We start from the raw sequence: 25,098 nt of genomic DNA, 5'->3' as shown, positions 1-25,098 counted from the left end.
TTTAATAAATAAACCAAATGCTCGGTGACAAATCAAAACCTGGCTTCCACACTACAGACAATCTCTGCGCACGTCTTATCTTTTTTGTTTTGCGGTCAAAAGTTGAATCCCAGCGCTAAAATAACGCTGCTACTTAGCTACATTTAGCTAGTTGGTCTGAAATGCATTGTGAAGGTTCAGGTTGTTTATATAGTTCAGTCTTTTTTTACAACTATCTTTGGGGTGACTTCCTTCGAATCTGGGGCATCAGTTGTGTTTCTCACGTTACGCATAGATGAGCACAGGAGCTGGGCTCATTCATGTACAGTACAGGCCAAACGTTTGGACACACCTCATTAAATGCGACACAATTGAAGGTCCCAACCCCAAAAGGCGAGAGTGTGCAAAAAAGTAATCAGAGCAGAGGGTGGCTACTTTGGAGATACTAGAACAGGGGTCCTCAAATACAAATCTTGAAGGTCCACAATTACTTTTTTTCATACAAGCATGGGTCCATTTATTAATGTCAGTCAAGTACAAGGCAGGTCGAAGGTGGTAAAGGCTGTTTTCTTTTTACCAAACAAAAATGCAACGTACATTCTGATTAAATAAAAATAGATTAACAATACATTTTTTGACTTAAAATAAAAATACAAAAAAAAAAACATGCAAGTACAACGTTTACCTATGTACACTAAATAATTGACTAGATCTGTCATTAAAGTGCAAACAATAATTATTTACATTACATTTTGTAGCTGTAAAACACTTCTGGACAGAAAGAAAACGTGCAAGTTGTACAGTACATGTTCACTTGTTCAGAACATAAATGACAAGCTCTGTCATTAAGGTGCAAACATAACAATTATTGACAGTAAATTTAACTGTAAAACACTGCTCTATGAGAGAAATGGCATTTGGGTGTCACAAAGCTGTCTCACATCATCAGCCAGTGCTTCAGTGCGTCTTGTAGTTGATGAATCTGGGAGTGAGATATGTAAGATTTTTGTTGTCATTTCCTCCTTTTCTTTTCCTTTGAACTTTGCTGCCATCACTTTAGTCATGCACTTTTATTATTTCTCCATCAGAGAATGGCTTCTTATGTTTGGCCAACACCCACGACACTGAGTGAGCGCTCCGTTGCAATTTGTTGTTGTGTCATAAATTTAAGAATAGCCTTGCTTGACTCTTGATATGACTGCTTCAACCTGTTAATTTCTTGCCTTCTCAATTCTGATTTAGGAGAAAATTTACCTTTAAAAGAGCTGTACTCTTTAACATAATGGCGTTTCACATTTTCACTTTTTATCAGAGCAACTGTCCTGAAGCATATTAAGCACATAGGTTTGCTACTTGCAGTTGGTAAAATGGACGCATATTCGTCATTCCATTCCTCATTGATACGGCGATTTTCGTTGTCCACTTTTCTTCTTTTGGTCAACTTTGAGCATACCATTTTGTTAGATTCAGTCTCCTACTGGTGGCATGTGTGGTGTTAGTAAACATTGCTTAACGTTCTTGAACGTTGCCCGCATGCAATCAGAGTGCTGGGGTAACACGGGGAAATAAATAAATAAATAAATAAATCACGTTTGCTCAAAGCCGAAGCGTTGAGGGGGTCCGGTTTGGTGACCTCAGCATTGAATCTCTGCTTTTTGCAGAGCATGTGGTGCTATTGGCTTCATCAAGCCGTGACCTCCAACTCTCACTGGAGCGGTTCGCAGCCGAGAGTGAAGTGGTTGGGATGAAGATCAGCACCTCCAAATCCGAGACCATGGTCCTCAGTCGGAAAATGGTGGCGTGCCCTCTCCGGGTTGGGGATAAGATCCTGCCCCAAGTGGAGGAGTTCAAGTATCTTGGAGTCTTGTTCACGAGTGAGGGTAGGAGGGAGCGAGATCGACAGGCGGATTGGTGCAGCATCTGCAGTAATGCGGACACTGCACCGGTCCGTCGTGGTGAAGAAGGAGCTGAGCCGAAAGGCAAAGCTCTCGATGTACCAGTCGATTTACGTTCCTACTCTCACCTATGGTCACGAGCTGTGGGTCTTGACCGAAAGAACAAGATCCCAGATACAAGCAGCCGAAATGAATTTCCTCCGCAGGGTGTCCAGGCTCTCCCTTAGCAATAGGGTGAGAAGCTCGGTCATCCGGAAGGGACTCGGCGTCGAGCCGCTACTCCTCCGTGTTGAGGGGAGCCAGCTGAGGTGGTTCGGGCATCTGGTTCGGATGCCTCCCGGACATCTCCCTGGAGAGGTGTTCCGGGCATGTCCCACGGGCGGGAGGCCCCGGACACGACCAAGGACACGCTGGAGAGACTATGTATCTCGGCTGGCCTGGGAATGCATTGGGATCCTGCGGCAGGAGCTGGTTGAAGTGGCTGGGGAGAAAGAAGTCTGGGCTTCTCTCTGATGGATGGATGGATGGATGGATGGACGGACGGACGGACGGACGGACGTTTCCTCAAAGTATGACATTCTTGAATGAAAAATAAAATACACAACAGCATGTACAAAGAGATTGCAAAGTGCCGGGTGGGACTTGTGTTTGAGGTTGCTGACACTGCTGTGGTCTGTCCACGCTAGTTAGTAGAATGCAGGCTCTCAGCCAATCAGCGAATTCATGCATGCTCTCTCAGCGAATCAGTGCATCGTTGTCATAGAGATGACAACAGAAGTGAGAACATGGAAGATATTTGACTAAAAATGAAACAGAATTTAGCGATAGAATAGTAGCCCAAAGCGATAGATCGGTGATTCATACAAATGATGCATGTTGAAAAAAAGTTATTTTCTTCTTTTCTTTTTTTCATTCGTCCGTGGGTCTGCAGAGAGGTGTGCCGTGGTCTGGTCGTGGACCGCAGTCCGCTAATTGAGGACCCCGGTACTAGAATATTATATATTTTTTTAGGTATTTCCCCTCTTTTGCTAATTACATAATCTACACGTTCATTCGTAGTTTTATTACCTTCAGCGAAAATTCACAATTTAAATAGTCATGAAAATAAAGAAAACGCATGAATGAGAACGTCTGTCCAAACCTTTGTCCTGTACTGTATGATTATCGTCAGTACATGGTCATAATAATACACTAATAATAATCACTCAACCGCCTTTATTGACCTGTAGGAGTCAGCGCAGAGGAGCAAAGAGGGGAGAGACCTCTGTTGTAAAGGTGAGTAGGAGAGTAATGAAAGAAAGTGGAGAAAGCCAAGAAGATGATTATATATAGACACCCCCCCCCACACACACACACACAAGAAATTAAAAATCAAGAAATTAGTTGTATTTATCAGGGTTTGAAATTACAGACATTTTCGTCACATTCGTGCCAAAAATGTAATCTGTGCGATTTACAAATATTTGGGAACGAACAATTACTGTGTTGTGAGTCAAAGTCACGGCATTAGCGTCTATGATTACACATTTATATATATGTATCTATATAACACTACGTTCACTTACATCCTGGTCATCTCCTGGGGGCTAAGCCCCCCTTATTCTTAAAAGCTAGTGACCCCCCTGATGTTCCCTACAGAGGGCTAAAAGGGAAAAAATAAGACATCTTAATTTCTCTTGCGTTGAACGAGCCACCGAAATCGTTTTGAAAAACTGATTTTCCTTTAGACACGTATCCTTTAAAGAAACCTACGATTTAGAGATCTCTGGAAATATTAGGACACATATGTAAAACAAACTCCCTGGATTTTTAATTTTTAAAAAATCTGTCACGTGAAGGCTGTCTTGATCACTTTCTTTCGCCACAACGGGCTTCACACTGGCCATGTCACAGCATCAAGTAGAATAAAGTTATTCAAACGCGCTGTAGCTTTCACCGGAAAAGGAACACTTGGAAATAAAAGCCAGATGCACCTCACGATGACAAATATTCCATCCATCGATGTTAGTCAAGTATTTGAAGATAACTCTTATTTTGAAAATCACCCTCGAGTTCTTCCAAATGCTCTGTTGTTTTTTTGTCGCCTTGACGGTGCGCGGAGGCGAGCCCGTCCGTGATCGCAGAGGCGACACGCATCCTCCTCCTCACACCACTGACCTGAGCTCCTGAGCTTAGCCGTGTCCTGACTGCATGCGTGTACGCGGGTGTGTGAGCGGGAGTGTGAGTGATGCCCTTAGTCGGCCAGCAGCGGCAGCAGCAGCAACAGCAGCAGCAGCAGCAGCACCATGGAGGATCTCAAGGAGAACTTTGGATTTCCGCTCGGGAATAACGCGCGCTCGACCTGAAAGCTCGCCAGGCTGCACGTTTCGGATCTACTGGTTTGGATGTTGTCCCTCTTTGCACCTTTTCTACACGCTGGGATTTTACATTTGCTTTCCGAGTGTCTTTCTGGGCGTGCAAAATGCCTTTCGCCAAAAGGATTGTGGAGCCCCCGCTTCTGTGCAGGCACCAGATCCCCAACGATGAGGGGATGCTCTTCGAGGACCTGTGCGCCATCAGCAACGTGGTTCTGTCCCGGACCTTGCGACAGCTGTCCGACCTGGCCCGGCACGCCTGCTCCTTGTTCCAGGAGCTGGAGAACGACATCGTCAGCACCAGCCAGCGGGTTTGGGGGCTCCAGAACAAAATAGGCCAGATCCAGCAGCACGCCAGTGCCCTGGACCCCAAAAAGGAGGCAGTGCGTAAGTAGAAGCGGATGACGCCCCTCGCCCCCCTTTCTGCCCCAAAATGCACCCACCTGAGCCATGTGTGTGTTACTGAGACACTCATTCAACCAGAGTGTGCGTTCATGCTTCGAAGGGTGCAGACCCATGTATGAGGTGATCTCGACACAAATTTGCACACATTAAGTCCCGGTTGTCTATCCAGACAGGGAGTGAAAATTTGCACGCGCGCGCCTATACGTGTGTGTGTCAGGGGCGTGTGTTGCCGCTGCATTGGCCCAGCATCGCTGTTCCGTTACTGCGGGTTGCGCACACCCACGCAAGCACGCACACGGCCGCATTTGATCTATGAAGAACGTCACATTCGCAACTGCACACGCGACTATTTTGAAATATGAGTGCGTGAGCGCGCGCGCCGATCTGCTAACCCGCGCGCGCGCGCCATTCCCACCCTTTTCACATGCAGCGGCACCATCCCAGCATCGATAATGAGTCCGCCTGACCATGTTGCAGCAGCGTGGCCGTGCAGACGACTTCCGATGGTCGTGACGAGGATGTGACCGAGCACCGATTCTCATGCACGGCCGGCATAAGATAAGCCTCGACTGCCGTCAACAAAAGACAACATTCATGTAACAACAGCTACATATTATTTATGTCCTCTGCAGCAGCTACAGCGAGGCCTCGCTCCTGTTATTCTGCCGCTATTGAAATCCTTCAAATTTTAACTTGTTTGACATTTGGCAAATCTCGTTTTTAATTTTTACACCCTTAAAATGAAGTTATTTTAATGCCAAGGTAATTTACACTGAGGCTGTTCTGGGTCAAATTTGATAAGTGTCTATAAACACATTGCCTGCCATTGACAACGATAGACGTCCAATTTATACTGGGAGAACTGACAGTGAATGCTCACCTTTCAATGCTAATGACGGTATTAGATTTTCAATCCATTTTTATTCTAGTATTTGCTGCCAGGCCTTCCAGTCAAAATAGATTGGACTTCTAGTGCCGTTAATGGCAGCCTATGATTGAAATGGAACTGTGTTCCCACATCATCAAGCAAAGAGCCGATCTTTGAGGTTTATGAGGATGCATGTGCACACATCAAGCCTGAGTGGTGCTAAAGCACGTGCGCTTTTTCCCTCTACAAAAAAAATAAGCCTTTTTGTTGCAGCCCCTTTTCTTCATTCATAATTTTAGATGAAAAATAAATACCCTCGCTGTCACCAATCCCTATTAACAAGAAGGTGTGTGCACTTATGCAAAACATGTTAACCAAATTTTTACTCCTTTCCCTATGTAATAGATATGAAATTAATAGATAGATAGCATATGGTGGTTAAGGATTGCATATATTTTTAATATTGATATTGTGCATCTTGTTTGTTTAAGATCTCTTGATTACTGGTCCACAGGCTATTAATGCTTTCAGGAACAACATTCAATCTGCTATAATGTTATATATGTTTTCTAAAATTGTTCATTGATTTAATACTTTAATGAATTACAGTAAGTTTGCTATAAGAGGCTACTGCATAGACTGCATGCAATGATGATCACCTGTATGGTTGTAGTCCTCGTCTCCCTCATCATCAGGGAACATTATGTCCACGTTTGCTGTGTTTGCTGTGTAGCACAATTAATTCAGCTCTGATGGTGCAACTGTGATAAATTGTTGCATCTTGACACAATGACGTGCCAGCAAGGTTGTTTGCCAGCTGCGTATTCGCTCCAACGTAGAAAAGAATGGCGTGACTTTGGAGTCAAGGCGTGTAAGAAAGCCCATAAACACCAAACCTCCAAGCAATGTTTGACTAGAGAACCAGTCAATCTGATGTAGCAGTTTATAGTTACTATCTTCAGTAACCCTTATGAGGTGGTTCCCTAAAACGGTTGTATCTCATATAAGTATTAAACCGAATGTATTCTAAATTTTATGAATAAAATAGGACCAATTGTGTACAAAATTGTTTATTTTACATACGAATATGGTTTTCTTTGACTGAAATTGACCTAATGAGGAAAAAATAAGATTTTTGCTCTCACACCCCCCCAAAAAATCATACAGTCCTAAAAAAAAAAATTCTAAGATCATTCCTGTTTTGTTTCACTTCATCACTATTTCGTAATTCTCCCATGTTTCTTTATAGAGCGGCGGGTGAATGTTTCTGTGGCAACCTGTACAAATGTGGTGAAACAACAAACGGTTTGAAGGACGCCTGTGAAACTGTCCATTAAAATACACATTTAAATGGCTTGGACTCATCTAGCCCAAATTGTAAATCTAAAATCCATTTAGAAGACAGCCCCAGAGTATACAAACATTTGTAGCACCTGTAACAAAAGGATGACATTTTTGGAAATTAAGGAAAAACATCAATTTCTTTGCAAAAAAAAAAAAAAAAAAAAAGGGATTTCATTAGGTGTCGAATGCCAAAACAGGCCAAATCTGACATAAATTGTGTATACTGGTATTATTAAAACAAAGATGTATTTGCCTAATAATTAATGCATAGTAGAGAAAAAGTTACCAAAAGTCCATGGTGGCCAAATATCCAACGATTGTTTGTCTGGGATTTAAACTTGGCTGCATTTATGCTTCGTGTCCTCATAGCCAAATTTCAAACTTGGAACTTTACCAAATATATGCTATTTTTATTCAATTTATTTTCTTTTCTTTGTTGCCATACAGTAAAAACAGAGCTCACCCAGAGGAAAGCATTATTTTAGTATTATTTTCCACTTTTAGACTGAGTTCCAACTGAGTCTCCTTACTTGTTTGTTGAGCCACTCGGCACAGAAGACCGTCAATATGCTGCAAACTGGGATTGATCCTGGACTTAGCGCTTGGCAGATGGCTGATATTGCAGAAAAAGCAAAGTGTGGTGTTATGCTGTGTTCACTCGTCATCTGTTATGATGAGCAATCAGGAGGATCCATTAGGCGTTACTAAACACAATATGAGATAAGCCACAGTCAAGCCTGTGGAACTTTTTTTCGGGTTACTATTGAACTTCGATGTCAAAATTAAGATGAGGTTATGGTACATCCACAGGATAAAGCTTTAATACAGTGGTATTCGTGGCAGCTGTTGATAAAACATTTTTTTTTGGGGGGGGCAAACGACTAAAGGCTTATTCATGCTTCTGCTTCAACATTTGTATTAACAACATTTGTTGTGCAATGTTGATTAGCTACAGCTGCAAATAGACACGTTCCATCTCCGTTGCCATTGCTGTCAATGACCGATGGAAAACTAAAGGAATTCGACAAGAGTCCCCCAAAATCGTACAAAGACAAAGCCACACCCCTCTAGCGGCATGGCGGTGAATTACAGAGCAACGCGTTCCCTGGACGCAGAACTTCAAATGCGCAATGTCGGCGTAACGTCTACGCCGTTGCTCCACTGGAACGAAGAAGCATAAATCAGCCTTTAATCAGCCTTAACGATGCACAGAAACATCTCCTTTACAAAATACTCAGCTCACATAGCCTACGCATGACTGGCTAACGTTAGCAACTAACGTTAGCAACTAATGTCAAACAATGATCTCTGCTGGATGACTATTTCTGAAAAGCCTAAGGCAGAAAATGAGCAGCATTCAATAAAAGGGAAATATAAATTGTTAAATATAAATAAACTCTTGCTTTTGAATTTGTTACTTACTTTTTCCAACTCTCAACAACGTATCCAACTACGTTTGCGGGAAGTGAGCGGCAAGTAATTAAATGACAGAAATTTGGAAACAAGAATTATATACTGTACATCGGCACCAAGGGAGATTAAAGACATTTCTTTTTAGACCGCCAGGAGGGAGGCTTCAAAATCTCACTTACTCTGTACTTGATGTTCTTCTTGGGTAGTACACAAACAAAAATTGCTCCTCCCCTGTTATTGGTGATCAGAGTGAAATTTGTTTGGTATATTTTCAAGGCATGTATATATGCTTGCCACCCGTCCCTTGAAATACGGAATTGTTCCGTAATTGGGAATTAAAAGTTGCGTTCTGTATCGAACCAATACAGAACGCAGTTTATTCCGTAATTCACAGTTGTCCCATGGGGCGACCCCACGCGACCCGCGGCTCCGGCGGCTGGGAGGGGTTGGGCGGCGGTGCGTCCAGCCTGTGCACGTCTGTCACACACAAACACATACCTGCGCTCATGAGTGAACACTGAGCCAACAATAATGAAAAAAGGGCAGGAGATATCAAAGACAGCAAGATGGTTATCTGCCTGCCTGCTGCTGTCTGCCCAGCACTGCGCTCCACTTCCGGGTTCGTTGCCTAGATACCTCACTCGCTCTGCTCAATGCACCGCCCCGCGCGTTTTCAAAACAAAGATGTCTTCAAAAGCAGACGCTCAAGAGTCAGAACACCCCACCTCATCCTCAAAAGAGGAAACGTCTCCAAAAAATAGACTGGAGTGGGAAGAGGGTAACCCGTGGCCCGATAGAGTACTGATGATGATTTTAAAGCGAACTGCGAGGCAGGCAGGAAAGTGTTTGCAGTGTCTCACGGAGGTGTAAAACAGCATGCTGCAAGGGACCTCCACAAACGGAATAAGCCCAGAAGAGCCTTCGTCACACTTCTTTGTACCTGAAACATCCCCTGAGCTTGATTTGGTATGTTATTATGCTCTTTTATATGGATAACATATAGGCTATATTTATATTTACCTTCATACATCTTGCATTGATAGGAGCATAGCTAGGCTATTACAGTTGCTACTATGGTTGATTATTTTCAGGAATGTTGATTTTTTTTTCCATTTTTTATTTTGAAACATGCATTTATTATCAATCAAGATGGAATGGATTTATGTACCCATAAAGAACATCTTATTTTGTTATGCTAACTAATGCTCCTCATTTGGAATTATTCCTAATAGATTAACAGCAAATAAATACTGAATAAATAGTCCTATTGCGAATATATCCTATCTATTGATTGATTAATAGTGATACCAAAATGAAAGCAATAATTTGACATCATCACACGCCAACCTTCTAAATTACTGCAGCTGAGGTGACACAGGCATACCACACAGTAAAACGTGGCCATAGCTACAATAGTGCTGACTGTGGACACAGGCTCAATCAGAAGATTTTTATGTGATTCCAAAATGGTGAAGAAAATGACTTTGGGGAGAAAAAAGCAAGAGGCATTGTTGAAACAAGTCCTGGGTTCAAAGGCAGTGGGTGATGTGCTCAAGATCTTAACGTCACCCATCCCATTCTCCATACAGACTGATGCCTCGAATAAATTGAGCAGGAAGATGTTTCCCCTTGCTGTCCAGTACTTCAGTCCAGAGTCTGGGGTCACCAACAAAATGCTGGACTTCATAGAGAATGCAGATGACTCAGCTGCTGGAATTGTTGCTCTCCTGCAACATTCCCTTAAGAAATTTGGCTTGTCATTGGATGACGAGACCGGATTCAGTGCCAACAACACAAATGTTAATTATGATATTCATAACTTCAGTTTCACTAACCTGCAGAAAAGAAAAAAAAAACAGTCTGCTGCAAGGAAACTGCCATGCCCACATCGTGCACAATATAGTTCTCGCATCTAAAAAAAGATACATTTCTATGCATTTTAGGAGTTTTGGGGATGCCCCTATTTTTCGCCCGTAAGGTTTTGGGCCTGAGGGGGGCGTCCCTTATTTCTATTTCTGAAAGGTGGCAACCCTACATGTATATGCATCGATCCTCAGGGCCCTATTTTGAATTTTTGGTCTCTGGGCAGATTCAGGACTCCAGACTGCGACTAAATGGTCTTATTGTAAGATTGTAATTCAATTTAATTGTTTGTCAAATCCGTTTGAGGCAAATCTGTACACTAGTTGACATCTGTAGGCTACTAGTAGAACTCGTAAAGCAAAAGGTGCTAGATAGTAAATTGTAACAATATTATTAATAGTTTTGATAGCATGTTGTTGTAAATTAGTGCATATTTTTACTACTTGGAACATGTAGTTTGTTGACTGAGCCAAGTTGCTTAACTAGTGATGACATAAAGCATACTACTCAAATAGATTGGATGTCTCTTGCAGTCAATGCCTATCGATCGATCCATCCATCCATCCATCCATCCATCCATCCATCCATCCATCCATCCATCCATTATCTATAACACTTTCAGCGAACACGTGAATATCCCCCCCAAGCTTGAGTTCGCGACGTTATACAGTACAAGAAAGTTTGGAAGGAGATTTTTATTTGAAAACCTAATGCACAAAGACTACTTCAAAGAAATTTCAGCTTCCGCTTATAATTATCACTTGCTTTTTAGAATCTATTCTTATCAAACAAGTCAAAGCCCACAAGAGATGGGGACGTAGTTTGCTTGTGGCTATGCTGCATTTTTGCAAAGCCCGGGGGAAATAATGAATTGTTGCGAAAAATGCCACATCAAACAGGCACGTTTTAGATTTAGATGACTCAGAAGACTGCGTGATATCCCGAGAGTAAATGTGGACCTGGAGAGAATTGTCAGACAGCTCTGCGTCTTTCTGTGTTGCTTTTTTAGTGTGTTCTCGTTATCATTTAATGATAAATGAAGTATCTTCAAACATACCGTAGTTCCTTGTTTTTAAGATGCCACAAAATAGCATTTGTCAAAATGAAGTTGAAGATTATCTTTCATTGAAATTTAATGGAATTTTTTTGATTGGGGAGTCGTAGTGTACTTATAGAGATCTGAACACTAAACAGAAGTAGGGATTTTCAGATATTTATCTTATGGAAAATAGATTGCCCTCAAAGCAAACTTTGAATTTGCCAATGTGGCCAGGGGGTTTACTGCTCCATCTCTTCAGTCTGCCTAGTAACAGAAAAGAGGGAGATGTGTGCTTTAACCTTTCCGCTGAGTCAATCACTCTGTCACTCTCTGCTTGGAACTGGATTTGAACTTGTTATTGTTGCACTGCTAGACACCGCTAAGTAGAGAAGATCATGTAGAGAAGGATACTCTTGAATAAAAATATAGGCAGAAAAGTAGAATGTAGGTGGAGTTTTTATTTCTGATTCAGGGATACAGATATTGATCACTACATCATCGTGCGGTGAAAGTACACGCACTCTGTACGTGGAAGTGGAAATACTTTGGTAATAATACTTGGTAAAAACTAGAAGTACTGATTCAACTCCTTAAGTAGATCAAAATAAAATAAAAAAAAACATACTGTGCAATAAGAACTAATTCTTTTCAGAATTCAAGCAGTAATTTATCACTGGAACAGGCTTGATGGAAATGTGAAAAGCCTTCAATGTGTTGCCCTTCATGCATTGCTTACATCATGTGTCCATTCTCCCCTCCTCTTTCTATACCTCACATTCCTCACTGCCCTACTTTCCCCATCATCCGCAGCGTGCCTCTTGACAGCATATTTAATGTTTAATGCACTTTGATTTCCAGCCAGACACAAGCAGGAGAGGGGAAGAGAGGAGAAAGTTTGATAACAGTGCGAAAGAGTGAGACGCATGAAAGAAAAGCAAGTGTAGTGCTGCGTTTGTGGTGTGAACATGTAGAATATGAAAAGATAGGGAGGTAAGGTTGCAATGACCAACATAAAATCAGAGAAAAATCAGGTTTACTGTGACTTTCATGTTTCACTACAATACTTGCAAATACTAAATGTAATGGCATTTATGCAAGGGCGTAGGTTTGGTCTCAACATTGGTATGGACGATGTAACAGCATAACCTGCATGTACACTTTTTGCTGGGGTTGGGACTTTAGTAAGACCAAACAGATTAACGAAGGTCAGAGTCACATTTCTTATGAATATGAACCTATTTAATTGATAGGCGAAATAATCAAAGCAAAATGAATCTGTATTGACTTATACTAACTTTTATGTCAATTTGGTTCACATGATATAACATTTGATTCAAACCTTTGTTTTCAAAAACTACTCAAGGATCATTTTGAAGGAAAGTCCCTTTATTAAAAAAAAAAAAAAAAAAAAAGGGAGCTATCTAAGAATGAGTCCACTCCTGGGGGACCAACTATTATGTCAATTTGGTTCACATGATATAACATTTGATTCCAACCTTTGTTTTCAAAAACTACTCAAGGATCATTTTGAAGGAAAGTCCCTTTATTAAAAAAAAAGGGGGGAGCTATCTAAGAATGAGTCCACTTCTGGGGGACCTAGACTCAAACTAAACTATTGGAATATAAAAGTGATTTGGGAAAAAAATCACGAAAAAAATACGAGATATCCAAGGCATCCAAAGTACTCACATGAAATTCTGATGTGTGATTTCATTTAACTTTTTTTTACATGTCAGTGTCCTTCTGAAGTGGACCCATTCTTGGGTCTTGTACTCTGAAGCCACCGCGTTGCATTACGATAATTGACATAATGCAAACAATGATCGAAATGAGGGTCGGCTAGCTTGCCTTTGTTGTTCCTTGTGGAGGCTTGCCTGACCGCAGTAGTTTTGCAGGTTATCAAGTTTACACAGATTAATGATATGCTAACTGTGATGCAGGTCAGACGTAGAAGCAAAATTAGGGGTGTTTCCCCAACCTCCACTACATTGACATCTTTTTACATTACTTACAGTAGCTTGTGCTGGCCGAAAAAAACGTCTAATATCCCTCTTCTTTGAAGGGGGTGGAGGAGGCGGCATGTTGTATTTCTGTCGGTGAGGTTGTGAGAGTGTGCGTGTGTCTATGTGGAGGGAGGCGGGGTGGGGGTCAAGTCATCAGCCAATCAAATGTGTGTTTGAGGGGGAGAAAAAATGGACCAGCACATTGAGCAAGTGACAAGGGATAAATGTAAGTCTGAACATAATGAAAATAATTAACTTAAAAATGGTATGGTGGTCTATTCAATCCTTACAACATATTGGAAGACAATCAAAATTACCAATATAACTGAACTCATTGTATAATGCCAATAATGTGGCTTAAAAATTGGTGGAGTCAATTTGAGCATTCTGAAAAGTTGGTAGTGTTATGTCCCTACTGTCCCCATGCAAACCTACGCCCTTGCATTCAAAATATTTTTTTTTACCCCGTCGACACAAAAAAATGGGACATCTCCATTTAGACAAGCTAATTCAACAGTCTGTCCATGGCTCTTGGTCACAATTACGCTCACACTGCTGGGCAACATCACCTCCTAATACAGTTTGTGAGATTATGAATAGGAATCTCTGCATCAGAGCTACATCCCGATAGAAGTGTTTCAAATTCACTTCTCAAACAGAGTGCCTTTGGGCCACGCAAACACGTAAAGGAGACTATTCACTCGTGTGGGAATTCAGCCAATCAGAGCCACAATGTGACTCTAATCTGCGTGCGCACAGGGTGAGCTGCTTTAATTGAAATGCATAGGCTGTTAGGCGATACAGTAGTTGGGAATATGCACGTTTTATTGTGTCATTACATTAACATAGCACATAGACAGTTTTATGTGCAAGGGCAAACTTTAAGCGCAAACCCACATTGACATTTCCTTCATCAATCTGAAGCCTGGAGGTCAAAGTAAAAAAGGAGATGGAGAAGAAGAGTTGACTTCACAGCAAAATTCCCTTTTTGAGATTAACCTTTTTTTTTTTTTTTTAATTAAGATTTGAAATATTTAAAACATAGTGGACACTCAATTAGATACACCAGCAAAATCTTATTTTATACAATACAAGAACTTGTATCTAAAAAAAAAAAAAAAAAAACGGTATGAAATTTGAATACATAAACCTAAAAGACAAAGGAGAATGTTATGTGATAATCTGTTTCTATGTGAAGTGAAATTAAGCTAAAAGTCACTGACACAAACACAACCACGCACTCAACACAGTGAACTCTGTGACCTTCTACTCGACTTTGTGTTATGATTGCAAATGCTACTTTAAGTGCTCCCGTCTGTGTCCCTGTGGCAGCTTGTGATAAAACATGCATGCGAAACTTCTTGCCTTCTTCTTCTCTTCTCTGCCGCGTGTGTTTGGATGGGTGACAGGCATGTCAGGATTGTCCCGTGATTATGAGAATTAGGAGAATGGATTGAAGGCCTTTTTCATGGAGCAAAGATCATGTGAACTCAAAGGCTGCCATTGACAGCTTTGGATGTCCAATCCATTTGAAATAAGAGGGCTAGGGTTATGGTGCATAAAGAATGTAAGCACAAACCTTTCCCTCGTTCAGCCAAGAAGAAACTCCATTAGGAGGATTAAACTTCCAAACACCTATGCGTTACCGCAAGACGGGACTCTTCATCTAAAATCAAACAATTACAAAATCAAGCAGTTTTGCCATCATTCCATTAACGCCTAAAACATTATTCCCATGATAGCTCGTCCCTGGCAGGCCTCCATAGGGAGCTCCACTTAAGAGAGATGAGTTTTCACGTAATCCCTCAGAGAGAGGGAAAACTCTCGTAGTGCCCCTTTCTGCCCATTACTAAATAGAAAATGTAGTTTTATGCTATGTTTCAATGTATCAGACGAGGTTGTTGACAATTTGAATTGTTCAAAAAAATACTAGTGCGCTCAATTGTGTTACTGGCATGATCATGCTTTAGTTATGGAAAGACATAGGAGGATTAATTCATATTCTTGATTATCAGTGAAATTGGGACATTGGCAAAAAAAAAAAAAAAGATGGAATATAGTGATTTACTTTCATTTCTAAATTCCATTCAATTGACTACATTAAAATGATTTGACAAGATATTTAAATGTTATACTTATTAACTGCACAACATGTACACTATATTCTTTTCTGCATTAATGATGTCTTCACGGATATGCACCTTACACAATCAATGAGCACTAAAGCAAGACAATAGCATAACAGATTCTTGCTTAGTGACAATAACCATCTGGATTGAGTTTTTCCTCTTTGGCCCAGAAGACACGATGCCCGTGATTTGTAAAAAATAATTTGACATATGGACTCATCAGATGACCTTTCAATTTTGCCTAAGACATCTCAGATAAGCCCAGAGGTCTCTGGGTGTTGTTGATATACAGTATGGCTTTCACCTTGATGACTAGATTTTGTACAAACCGCGTTCACTGAAAATGGTTCTCTCAAATTAGGATTTTTAATCCAGGTCAGGGGATCGAATGTCTTGGGCATTTGTCCTAAATCTGTACATCTATATACATATATACTGTATACAGTAGTATTCCTTAACTGTCCCTTTTTTGTTGCTCCTGTACCAACTCTTTTGGAACATCTTTCAATTTCAAAATGAAAAGAATTTAAAAGGAAAAAATAACCAATAACATTCATAACTTTGAACAATAAATCTTTTCTTTTCCTTGTAGTGTATTTTACTGAATATAGTCTGAGAAGGATTTGCAAATCATTGTATTCATTTCTTATTTACATTTTACAGGTTGAAACTTATTTGGAGTTTGTATGCTCTTTCTCCTCACTAGGAAAACAATTTAGGCATACTATACTTTCCGAAATTTACAAGTGAGGAAAAACAACGCTATAAGGCATTTTGGTGCAAATTCTATGGTCAAGGAGGCTACGAGTGCTTGAGACCCGACTTGTAGTTTAGCCTAGAGTTTTTTTTTTTAACTTAAAGCAACACAAGGTAACTTTACAACCTTTATGAAATATTTTCATAACATTTGTGATAATATGTTGACTGACAACTAGTTGAATGACACCTCTTTTATTCCTTGAGGGTGTCTGTATCGCTTACACCGGCACTAACTTTGAGGAGGGTGGCAGGAATCCTGCCACACACACACAAAAAAAAATGCTTTACGGCGTAGGTCCAGGGGCGAAAGTGGCTAGAATTTCTTGTCGGAACTCTCTGACATAAAGTTCGGCCCGTGGGGGTAACTTTAACCTCCTAAAACCACCGAAATGCAAAAACTGCTTTTGGCAGTTATAAATATCACACACAATAAAATACACACACAGTAGTTAGCACGTTCCCCTCACAGTTCTGAGATCAACGGTCCAATCCTGGGCTTCGGCCTTCCTCCGTGGAATTTGCATGTTCTCCCGTGCCTGCGTGGGTTTTCTCTGGGTATTCCGGTTCCCCCCCACATCCAAAAGGATGCATAGTAGGCTGATCAAACACTCTAAATTGTCCCTAGGAATGACTGTGTGAGCGAATGGTTGTTCATCTACTTGTGCCCTGCGATTGGCTGGCAACCAATTCAGAGTGTACCACGCATACTGCACATAGTTAGCTGGGATTGGCTCCAGTGCCCCCGTTTTACATATGCATTACACTGGAAGAAGGCATAAATAGAAATGAGAAACTGATTTCCTTTCAAAATTGTATTTTTTCACTGATTTACAAAATTCCATCTAAAACTCCCCTAATTTTTTTCTCCCTCATTTTCTCACATCTAAAAGCAAAACCTCAATTTTAGCTGTTCAGGAACATAGGATGTACTTTAAAATTAAAGATAACGTTGACTTTTTCTTTTAAATAATAAAGATCAAAGTAACATACATTAAGAAAAAAAGGTACAAATGACTTAAATTATGCATAGTGAAATGGAATATATTTTGAAGACAAAGCAAACATTTTTTTTTAATTATAAGGAAATAAATAAGTAGCCTTACATAAATGAACAAAAATAAGTCCAAAGTGCACATTAACATGACTGATGTTCTGAACCTCCCAAATAAAGTAAAATAAAATAAAATAAAATAAAATAAACCTCATCAACTCTTTCCTTTCACTTAAAGATCTGATCAATTTTCCGTTGCATTGCCCCTTTAATTCAACAAGCTTGTTTTTTCCCCCTATTTGTTCCCCCCCCCACCCCCAAAAAAAGAATTTGAACCAATCAGAGCTAACTATCCAAACTGATCACATGTCAGTATGTCAGCTAATTGAATGAAAAGCAGAGTTCAGTTTTTGTTTTTTTTGTTTTTTGCTGCCTGCATGTGCAGGGCGACGCGACTTGTCAGATACAGAGAGACGCTGGGAAGAGCTACATAGAATAAATGAATGAATAATAAATATTGGTGGAAACGGATTACGCTACACAAGCTCTTTATTAGTTTTATTGTTAACATTTGTGTATGTAAATCTGACGTTAGTAAATTATTCCTATTGGAGATGCATGTGTGGCAACATAGCAGGTTTTTATTTTTAAACATGGGGTTTTGACAGTTCCCGTCATATTTTAGGGATTAAAGCACCGTATGCCGGAACAGTGTTCCGGCCCCAAATCTCATGCTGGAACTCTGTTCTGGCCCACTTTCACCCCTGCATACGTCACTTCCGCCTTTCCCCATTCATTATAAAGACGGAAGTCAATGCTTTTGCGCAAATGCTGCAAAAATGGCAGAACAACAAAAGGGACAAAAAGTTTTGTCTTGGGGGAAAAAAATAAAGGGCCGCTACCAGGACACAGCATTAACAAAGGTGAAGTTGTAAATTTCAGAGTAACATTAAAACAGATGGAGGGTGAAAATCTCTTTAAATATCCGCTTTTTGTTTTAGGGTTAGGGTTGAGGGTGAGTTATTCTTGAGGGCTTCCTCACAAACAGATTGGCTTTGTCGCGCGCAGCGAAGAGCAGCATGCTTGCATCTGCATTACTCACAGTAGTGAACGAGAGAGAGTGATCACTGATCACTTTTAAGTTGGATGAGAACACGAAATATAACTCAAACAAACTTTAAAAAATTGCTACAAAATACCCTTAATTAGGACTCAAAATAAATAATTGAGGAGGGCGTAGGGACCAGCCCTGAGCAGTTGCTTTTGAACACACTGAAACAATGACTGAATGTTGAATTATCAGTCCTACTTATGAAGATGGTATGTCCTGTATCAGAATTTAAACAAATACATATAAAAACAAATTTCCCATTTATTTTCAATGGCAAGTAATCAAAGTCCCTGTGATTTTTTTACCATTTATCATGACAGCCCAATGAGATTGTATACAACTAACTCTCATATAGGTGAATTAAAAAAAAAAAAAAAAAGTAAAAAATCTGACCTACGTTTTTTGGGGGAGGAATGAAAAAATCAATTCAATCAGTTAACATAAACATCTTTGATGTTAAATGTTTTCTATTGTATATTTGTAATAACGTGTAGAACATGAAAAGTAACATGAGTTTTTTTGCTGAGTAACAAATTACTCTTACAATGAGGTAACTGAGTTACTTCTCCCAAAAAGTAATTTAGTTAGTAACTTGTAACTAATTACTTTTTTAAGTAAGATCGACAACACTGTGCAGTATATATTCCCTTCATAATAATTAGGACTATTAGGACATTCAGTCATTGTTTCAGTGTGTCAAAGAAACTGTTCAGGGCCGCTCCCTTCCACCTTCTCATGACACAAATTCTGTTTCTGTTTTTCTCAAAGGTTTTCTACACGTTTTCTCGTACTAACTTCAGACAAAATGGCCACAATTCATGCTCCATTAGATCCAGTCATTCTAAACTATATACATGATCTCGCTTGAAACTCAAATTGCAGTTCTAAAACGTTTTTTTTTTTTTTGCAAAAACAATGTACACATTTGGGCCATTTTTTTCTGTTTTTCTGTGTGGAGTACAGGAGAATTAAGTTAAAAGTTTGTAAAAAGCGTAAAACTCCATAAATAAATGTAAATTAATAAATGTAGCTTGAGTTGAACTGACAAAAACTATCACATTAAGTGTGCAACCGTGGTGTGTTCCCCTCCGTTTGGGCCGCATTCTAACACAATGTATGTCTAGTGGTTGCATTTACATATGAATGGTTGCTGTCTGTCGGACAACAACTTGCTAATTCAAAAGCACTTGGGTCATTTGGGCCACCTCTGGGTTTTTTAGGAAGAGAGGCCAAATCGGCCATTGCTTGGGAATATTAGGAATATTTGTCTTGAGGAAGGGCCGAGTCGGCCTCTGCTGGGTTTTCTAGTGTTAAAAGCTATTGTGGTGGGTTCCGTTTGATGTGGCAGAGTAAATTAATCCGATTAATAGAATAATAGAAATTAGTAGAATGATCACTGATCACATTTAAGTTAGATGAGAACACGGAATATAACACGAACAAACTTTATAAATTGCTACAAAATACCCTTATAAGCTATTGTGGTGGGTTCCGTTTGATGTGGCAGAGTAAATTAATCCAATTTCATAGGAGGTGTGGACAGGCAGAGAAGCCTACTATTGCTTATCACTTTCCACGCAAAGAAGAATAACAATACCAAATTATTTTCCTCTCACTTCACAATTAAAGTACATGTTCTGTTCTTAAAAGTCTGCGTAAGAATAGGTCATGTTTTTGGCTTTTGTGTCAACAACCATGTTGAGGTCCACTGCATACTAACTGTATGCACGCACTAGCCTTCAGATGAGTAAGTTAATGTACCTCTGGATGACAGGCCAGAGATGTATGAGCCAAACGCTTCAGGCAAGCACAGCTGTTCCAGTGAAGAGAAGAGAGTGTCGGCAAGAAATCGCCATATTGCCATCTTTGCTCCGTCCTGCACTTTTGTTCAATGAACAGCTGTCGTGCTTGCATTTCACAACACCAGCACAAATTGTCTGCTGCTTAAGTACTGGGCCAGTGTTTCAAACTACAATTGAAGTATATTGAACCCTACTAACACATTTAAATTTAATCAAACACAATTAAAGCTGCGAACTACCTGCTGATTTATGTAACATCATGATAAAAACCAAATAATCGGCCAGGAGAGATAGGAAAGATTTCCGAGATGCTTCTGTCATTACATAAGAGCGATTACAACTGTGGAATACAGGCGTTGCAGCAAAGTGTTGTGGAGTTGTTTTGCTATAGCAGGGACTGGTGCACTCAACAAAATACTTGTAGATGTAAATATATGAGAAAGAAACATTGTGCGGGAATACTAATGCAAAATCTCAAGTCACAAGCCTTGACGTTTGGGTGAGAATGGGTCTTCCAAACAAATGGCTAGCTAGATCGAGGAAATATTTGTATTACTATAAACAGTGTTTAGAATGTGTTTTAATTTGTATATCATTATTGTACAGTATCTGGAAGTATTTTTTTCACACAATCAGTGTTGTTGTCATCAACGATGACTATAACGAAAATATTCGTCAATGAATCTTTTTTTCATGACGATGACGAGACGATAACAAGCTAAAAACGTGTTTTGGTAGACTAAAACATAACAAGGCTAATGCCAGTTTTCATTTGACGAGACGAAAATGTGTAATAGTTTCCGCTACATGTTCACAATGTGTGACATTTTATGTGTAGTTAGCCTTGCCTGGCACAGCCAGACTATTCTCCCTGTATTTTTCAAACACTGTGAGAAATAGTCTGGGACCCAGCCCATTAAAGACCAAATGTGAAGTAAGGTTGGCCAACCATGTTTTTGAATAATATCAAAGGCTAAACAATTATAAGCATAATTTTTTTTTTTTTTTTTTTAACACAACCCTTCCAGATTCTTTGTTTAACCCATAGCAACGCCCTTGACAACGAAAATGCTTTTCTTTGACAATCTTCGGAAATGACGTCACGCCGAGAACTGCGAGGGAAGTCCGCCATACACACAGTATTATTGCATTGCTTCTCGGTAAGATGCCACGGCGGTGTGTGGCGATGTATTATTTTCAATTTAAAGAAAAGTTGTATGAGTGGCCAAAGGATAGCAGGGCACTTAAATGGACATCTTTCGTTCGCACGAAACAAATGAATTTCACGCCCTCATCAAGTAGTATTCTCTGCTACAAACACTTCGAAGATGCCTGCTTCATCAACTGGTCTGCTTATGATCAAGGATTTGCAAAAAAGTAAGTGTGATTTTTGGATAGATGACTGATGACTTTATCAAAGCAGAGCTGCCAACTGTTGTGGAATGAACAGCAGAAGGTAGTGACGCTAGCTGAAAGGTAACTCGAGGCAAAACCCCGATCCTGTTGTGGAATAAACAGCAGAAGCAAACTTGTGGAAATCCCCGATCATAGTTGTATTGAGTTCATTTTGCCTACACTTATAAATTCGTCAAAACTTTTCTTTTATCCCAGGCAATAGTAAGTAGTTTATTTACCTGACATGCTTTGGCGAACACCCCTGCCCCCGTCAGAGGGTCCGAAAGCGGAAGTGTTCGCCAAAACACGTCAGGCAAACAAAAGCTAACGTCGCTAGCCTCCACCGTTCATTCCACAACACGATCGGGGATTCGTCAAAACTTTTCTTTTATCCCAGGCAATAGTAGGTGATTTATCCACCTGACATGCCTCGGCGAACACCCCCGCCCCCATCAGAGGGTCCAAAAGCGGAAGTGTTCGCCGAAACACGTCAGGCAAACAAAAGCTAACGTCGCTAGCCTCCACCGTTCATTCCACAACACGATCGGGGATTTGTCAAAACTTTTCTTTTATCCCAGGCAATAGTAGGTGGTTTATCCACCTGACATGCCTCGGCGAACACCCCCGACCCCGTCAGAGGGTCCGAAGGCGGAAGTGTTCGCCGAAACATGCCAGGCAAACAAAAGCTAACGTCGCTAGCCTCCACCGTTCATTCCACAACACGATCGGGGATTCGTCAAAACTTTTCTTTTATCCCAGGCAATAATAGGTGGTTTATCCCCCTGACATGCCTCGGCGAACACCCCCGCCCCGTCAGAGGGTCCGAAGGCGGAAGTGTTCGCCGAAACAAGCAAGGCAAACAAAAGCTAACGTCGCTAGCCTCCACCGTTCATTCCACAACACGATCGGGGATTCGTCAAAACTTTTCTTTTATCCCAGGCAATAGTAGGTGGTTTATCCCCCTGACATGCTTCAAATCATAAAAATAATAACAGCCTACCAATCTTGTAATCTCGATGGGTCTTGTCTCCATTCCATGTCAGGTGGTCTGGGCACATTGTTTGGATCCTGATTAGCGTCTGGCTAATATATGTACGGTCCAACATAAAATTCCAACCTCCTCCTCTTCCTCCAACTCTTCAAAAACTTGGATCTCCTCACTTGCGCTCCATCTGTCGCTTATATCGCTGTTTGAATCATTGTTTAAAGGGCTTTGTATGGCGGCCGTATGGAGCGCTGTCATCGCTGTTCTCGGTGTGACGTGTCACTTCCGGGTTCGTCCCCTTTCAGGCTCGAACTTCGGAAACGCGATTATTTTGTCAAGTATACAACATATACATTATTTTTTCATGCTTTGTTTGTTGGACAATGTTTAATTACTTTAATTGTGACCCTCTTTGGCATTTTATGAAATTACTTCACATTTGGTCTTTAACGGCCTCTCGAGCAAGGTACAAAATCAATCGTCCAATCAGATTCGTTTATTTCCGTTACGTGTAACGGGTAACGTCACTGTTGCGCGCCGAAAATCGTGTCTACAACAACACAGATGGCGAACGGGAGAGCCGAGAATATGTTCCAATCCACGGTAAAACCAGTTTTAAATTACCAAAAACACATCGAAACAAGTCATTGAAAACAGTCAACATGGCTCGCGCTAGCCATGTTGAATAAACTTCTCCATTCTCCGCTCACGCTAATTACTTGTCGCTTTAACAGCGTCACGTCTGCCCGTCGCTAATTGGTCCACTCCGCTGTCTGTTTGCTGTGGCTTGCTCCGCCCTCGGAATTTGATCCGCCGGACGGTCGCCAGACTCAATCGCTGGAACAGCGCTGAGTCTGGTATACTAGGCAATAGTTAGCCTGTATCGTAGCAGTGTCTGGTTCTATCTCTCACGTGCTGCGCCCCCCACCCCAACTCACCAGTATCCTCAGACTCCAGGCTTGTACACATGGTAATTCATTTGTTTTCTTGTCTTGGACAGAGAGAATATGCAATGTTGCTTTAGCCTTTAAATATCTGTGCTGAGTGATCATCACACACTAAATGTAACTTGTAGCATTAGCATAGCATTCACGATTTCATTAATATTAGGCTAATGCTGATGGCGAGCGTCCTCTTCAACTGTTTGACAGCTTTTTTTTAATATGCAGTTCATGGCGTCCAGGTGGGTATAATTAATTGAATATAATGTACAGTGGTACCTCGATATACGATCGCTTCGACACATGATCCGACGTAAAATTTGACTCGCCATTTATTTCAACATCCGATGACATGCTCGATTTATGACCTCGCCGCAGTTTCTTTGTTTTGCCGGAAGACGGATGCTCAGCGGTTTTTCTCGTGAGAGAAATCAACACTAGTTGCATGAAGGTTAGTGCAGGTGGGGGGAAAAAGGAAAAGGTGACCTTTGAAATGAAGATGGAAACGAAACAAAAATATGAGCATGGTGTGTGCATCCGTGAACTGGCTCGACAACATGACCATAGGTTGTCGATCACGGCAGTCCTCCTCCGACCTCCGTTCACGAGTCTTTATAAGTTAAAGTGCGTACGACAGGAGAAAAAAAGTCCTAAATAGGATTATTATGTGAATTAGAATCATATTTTGAGACGATTCGACCATATACAACAATTTAGCAAAGCGCAGATGATGAGAAATTAGTTTTTTAATCTGCCGGTTAGCCACGCCTACCATTATAGGGCTCTATCGTCCCCCAACAGGCGGATGACGTCAGCAGAGTCACGATTTGATCTGATTTAGTATGCAGCCCATTGAGGGGGAAATATTCACAACGAGGAAAACGCGATGAAGAGAGCCGCAAAATGTCATTGTTTCAGCCTCTCTACTCAAATATTTTTACAGGATATTCTTTTCATCCAAGTATTTTTCCCCAATTGCTAAATAAATGGCTTGAGAAGGACCAGTCAGCCCATTGAGGGGGAATTATTCAGAACAAGGAAAATGCAACGAAGAGAGCTGCAAAATGTCATTGTTTCAGTCTCTCTACTCCAATATTTTTACAGGATATTCTTTTTTATCCAAGTATTTTCCCCCAATAGCTAAATATATGGCTTGAGAAGGACCATTCAGCCCGTTGAGGGGGAATTATTCAGAACGAGGAAAACGTGACGAAGAGAGCCGCAAAATGTCATTGTTTCAGTCTCTCTACTCCAATATTTTCACAGGATATTATTTTTATCCAAGTATTTTCCCCAATAGCTAAATAAATGGCATGGTCATGACAAATAACAGTCTTGTGCTAAATGGAATATGAAATAATAAAAATGCATTTATTCAAGACGACATGGCAAAATCACTCCATAATGGTCAAAACCGCGACTTCGCCTTTACTGTCGTACCTCCGGAACGATATTTTATGCCACCTAAATTGAGCTTATGTCACTTCCCTTCCCCGGCTTCGGAGAACATGCTAACCCGAACCAAGTGATGTTTCAAAGTCTTCGAAGTGGAAAATCACACATAACTAGCCCGGATCATTTCACATGACAACTGGGTTGTCAATTGTCTTCGCCGATGGGTAAACCGCCCAGCGGAGAGCGATTTACAGCTCGTTCCCCTGCAACTACAGACAGGAGAGCTCACTGGGGAAGCAGCTGGACAATGACTGCTGAACAAACCGGCCGATGTTGGAGGAGCGTGTAGCTGTCAAATGGACAACACGACTATGGCAAAATAATGCTTTACTACACGGCAAAGTCGTAAACAGAGAGACTCAGTGGA

General features: G+C 40.8%; 1 protein-coding gene across 3 annotated transcripts in view; it reads left to right on the top strand.

Annotated features, from left to right (window-relative positions):
* The first annotated feature begins 3,990 nt into the window (after positions 1–3,990).
* The window catches only part of nhsb (Nance-Horan syndrome b (congenital cataracts and dental anomalies)), an 83,174-nt gene continuing 62,066 nt past the window's right edge, over positions 3,991–25,098 (top strand). For all 3 annotated transcript variants that reach the window (XM_057829348.1, XM_057829357.1, XM_057829340.1), the window contains exon 1: positions 3,991–4,615. In XM_057829348.1, coding sequence (XP_057685331.1) covers positions 4,336–4,615 — 280 coding nt within the window. In that variant the 5' untranslated portion in view covers positions 3,991–4,335. The remainder of the gene's footprint in view (positions 4,616–25,098) is intronic.

Source organism: Corythoichthys intestinalis, chromosome 1 (genome assembly GCF_030265065.1).
Source record: "Corythoichthys intestinalis isolate RoL2023-P3 chromosome 1, ASM3026506v1, whole genome shotgun sequence".
Lineage (NCBI taxonomy): Eukaryota > Metazoa > Chordata > Actinopteri > Syngnathiformes > Syngnathidae > Corythoichthys > Corythoichthys intestinalis.
This window is presented reverse-complemented; position numbering and strand designations above follow the sequence as displayed.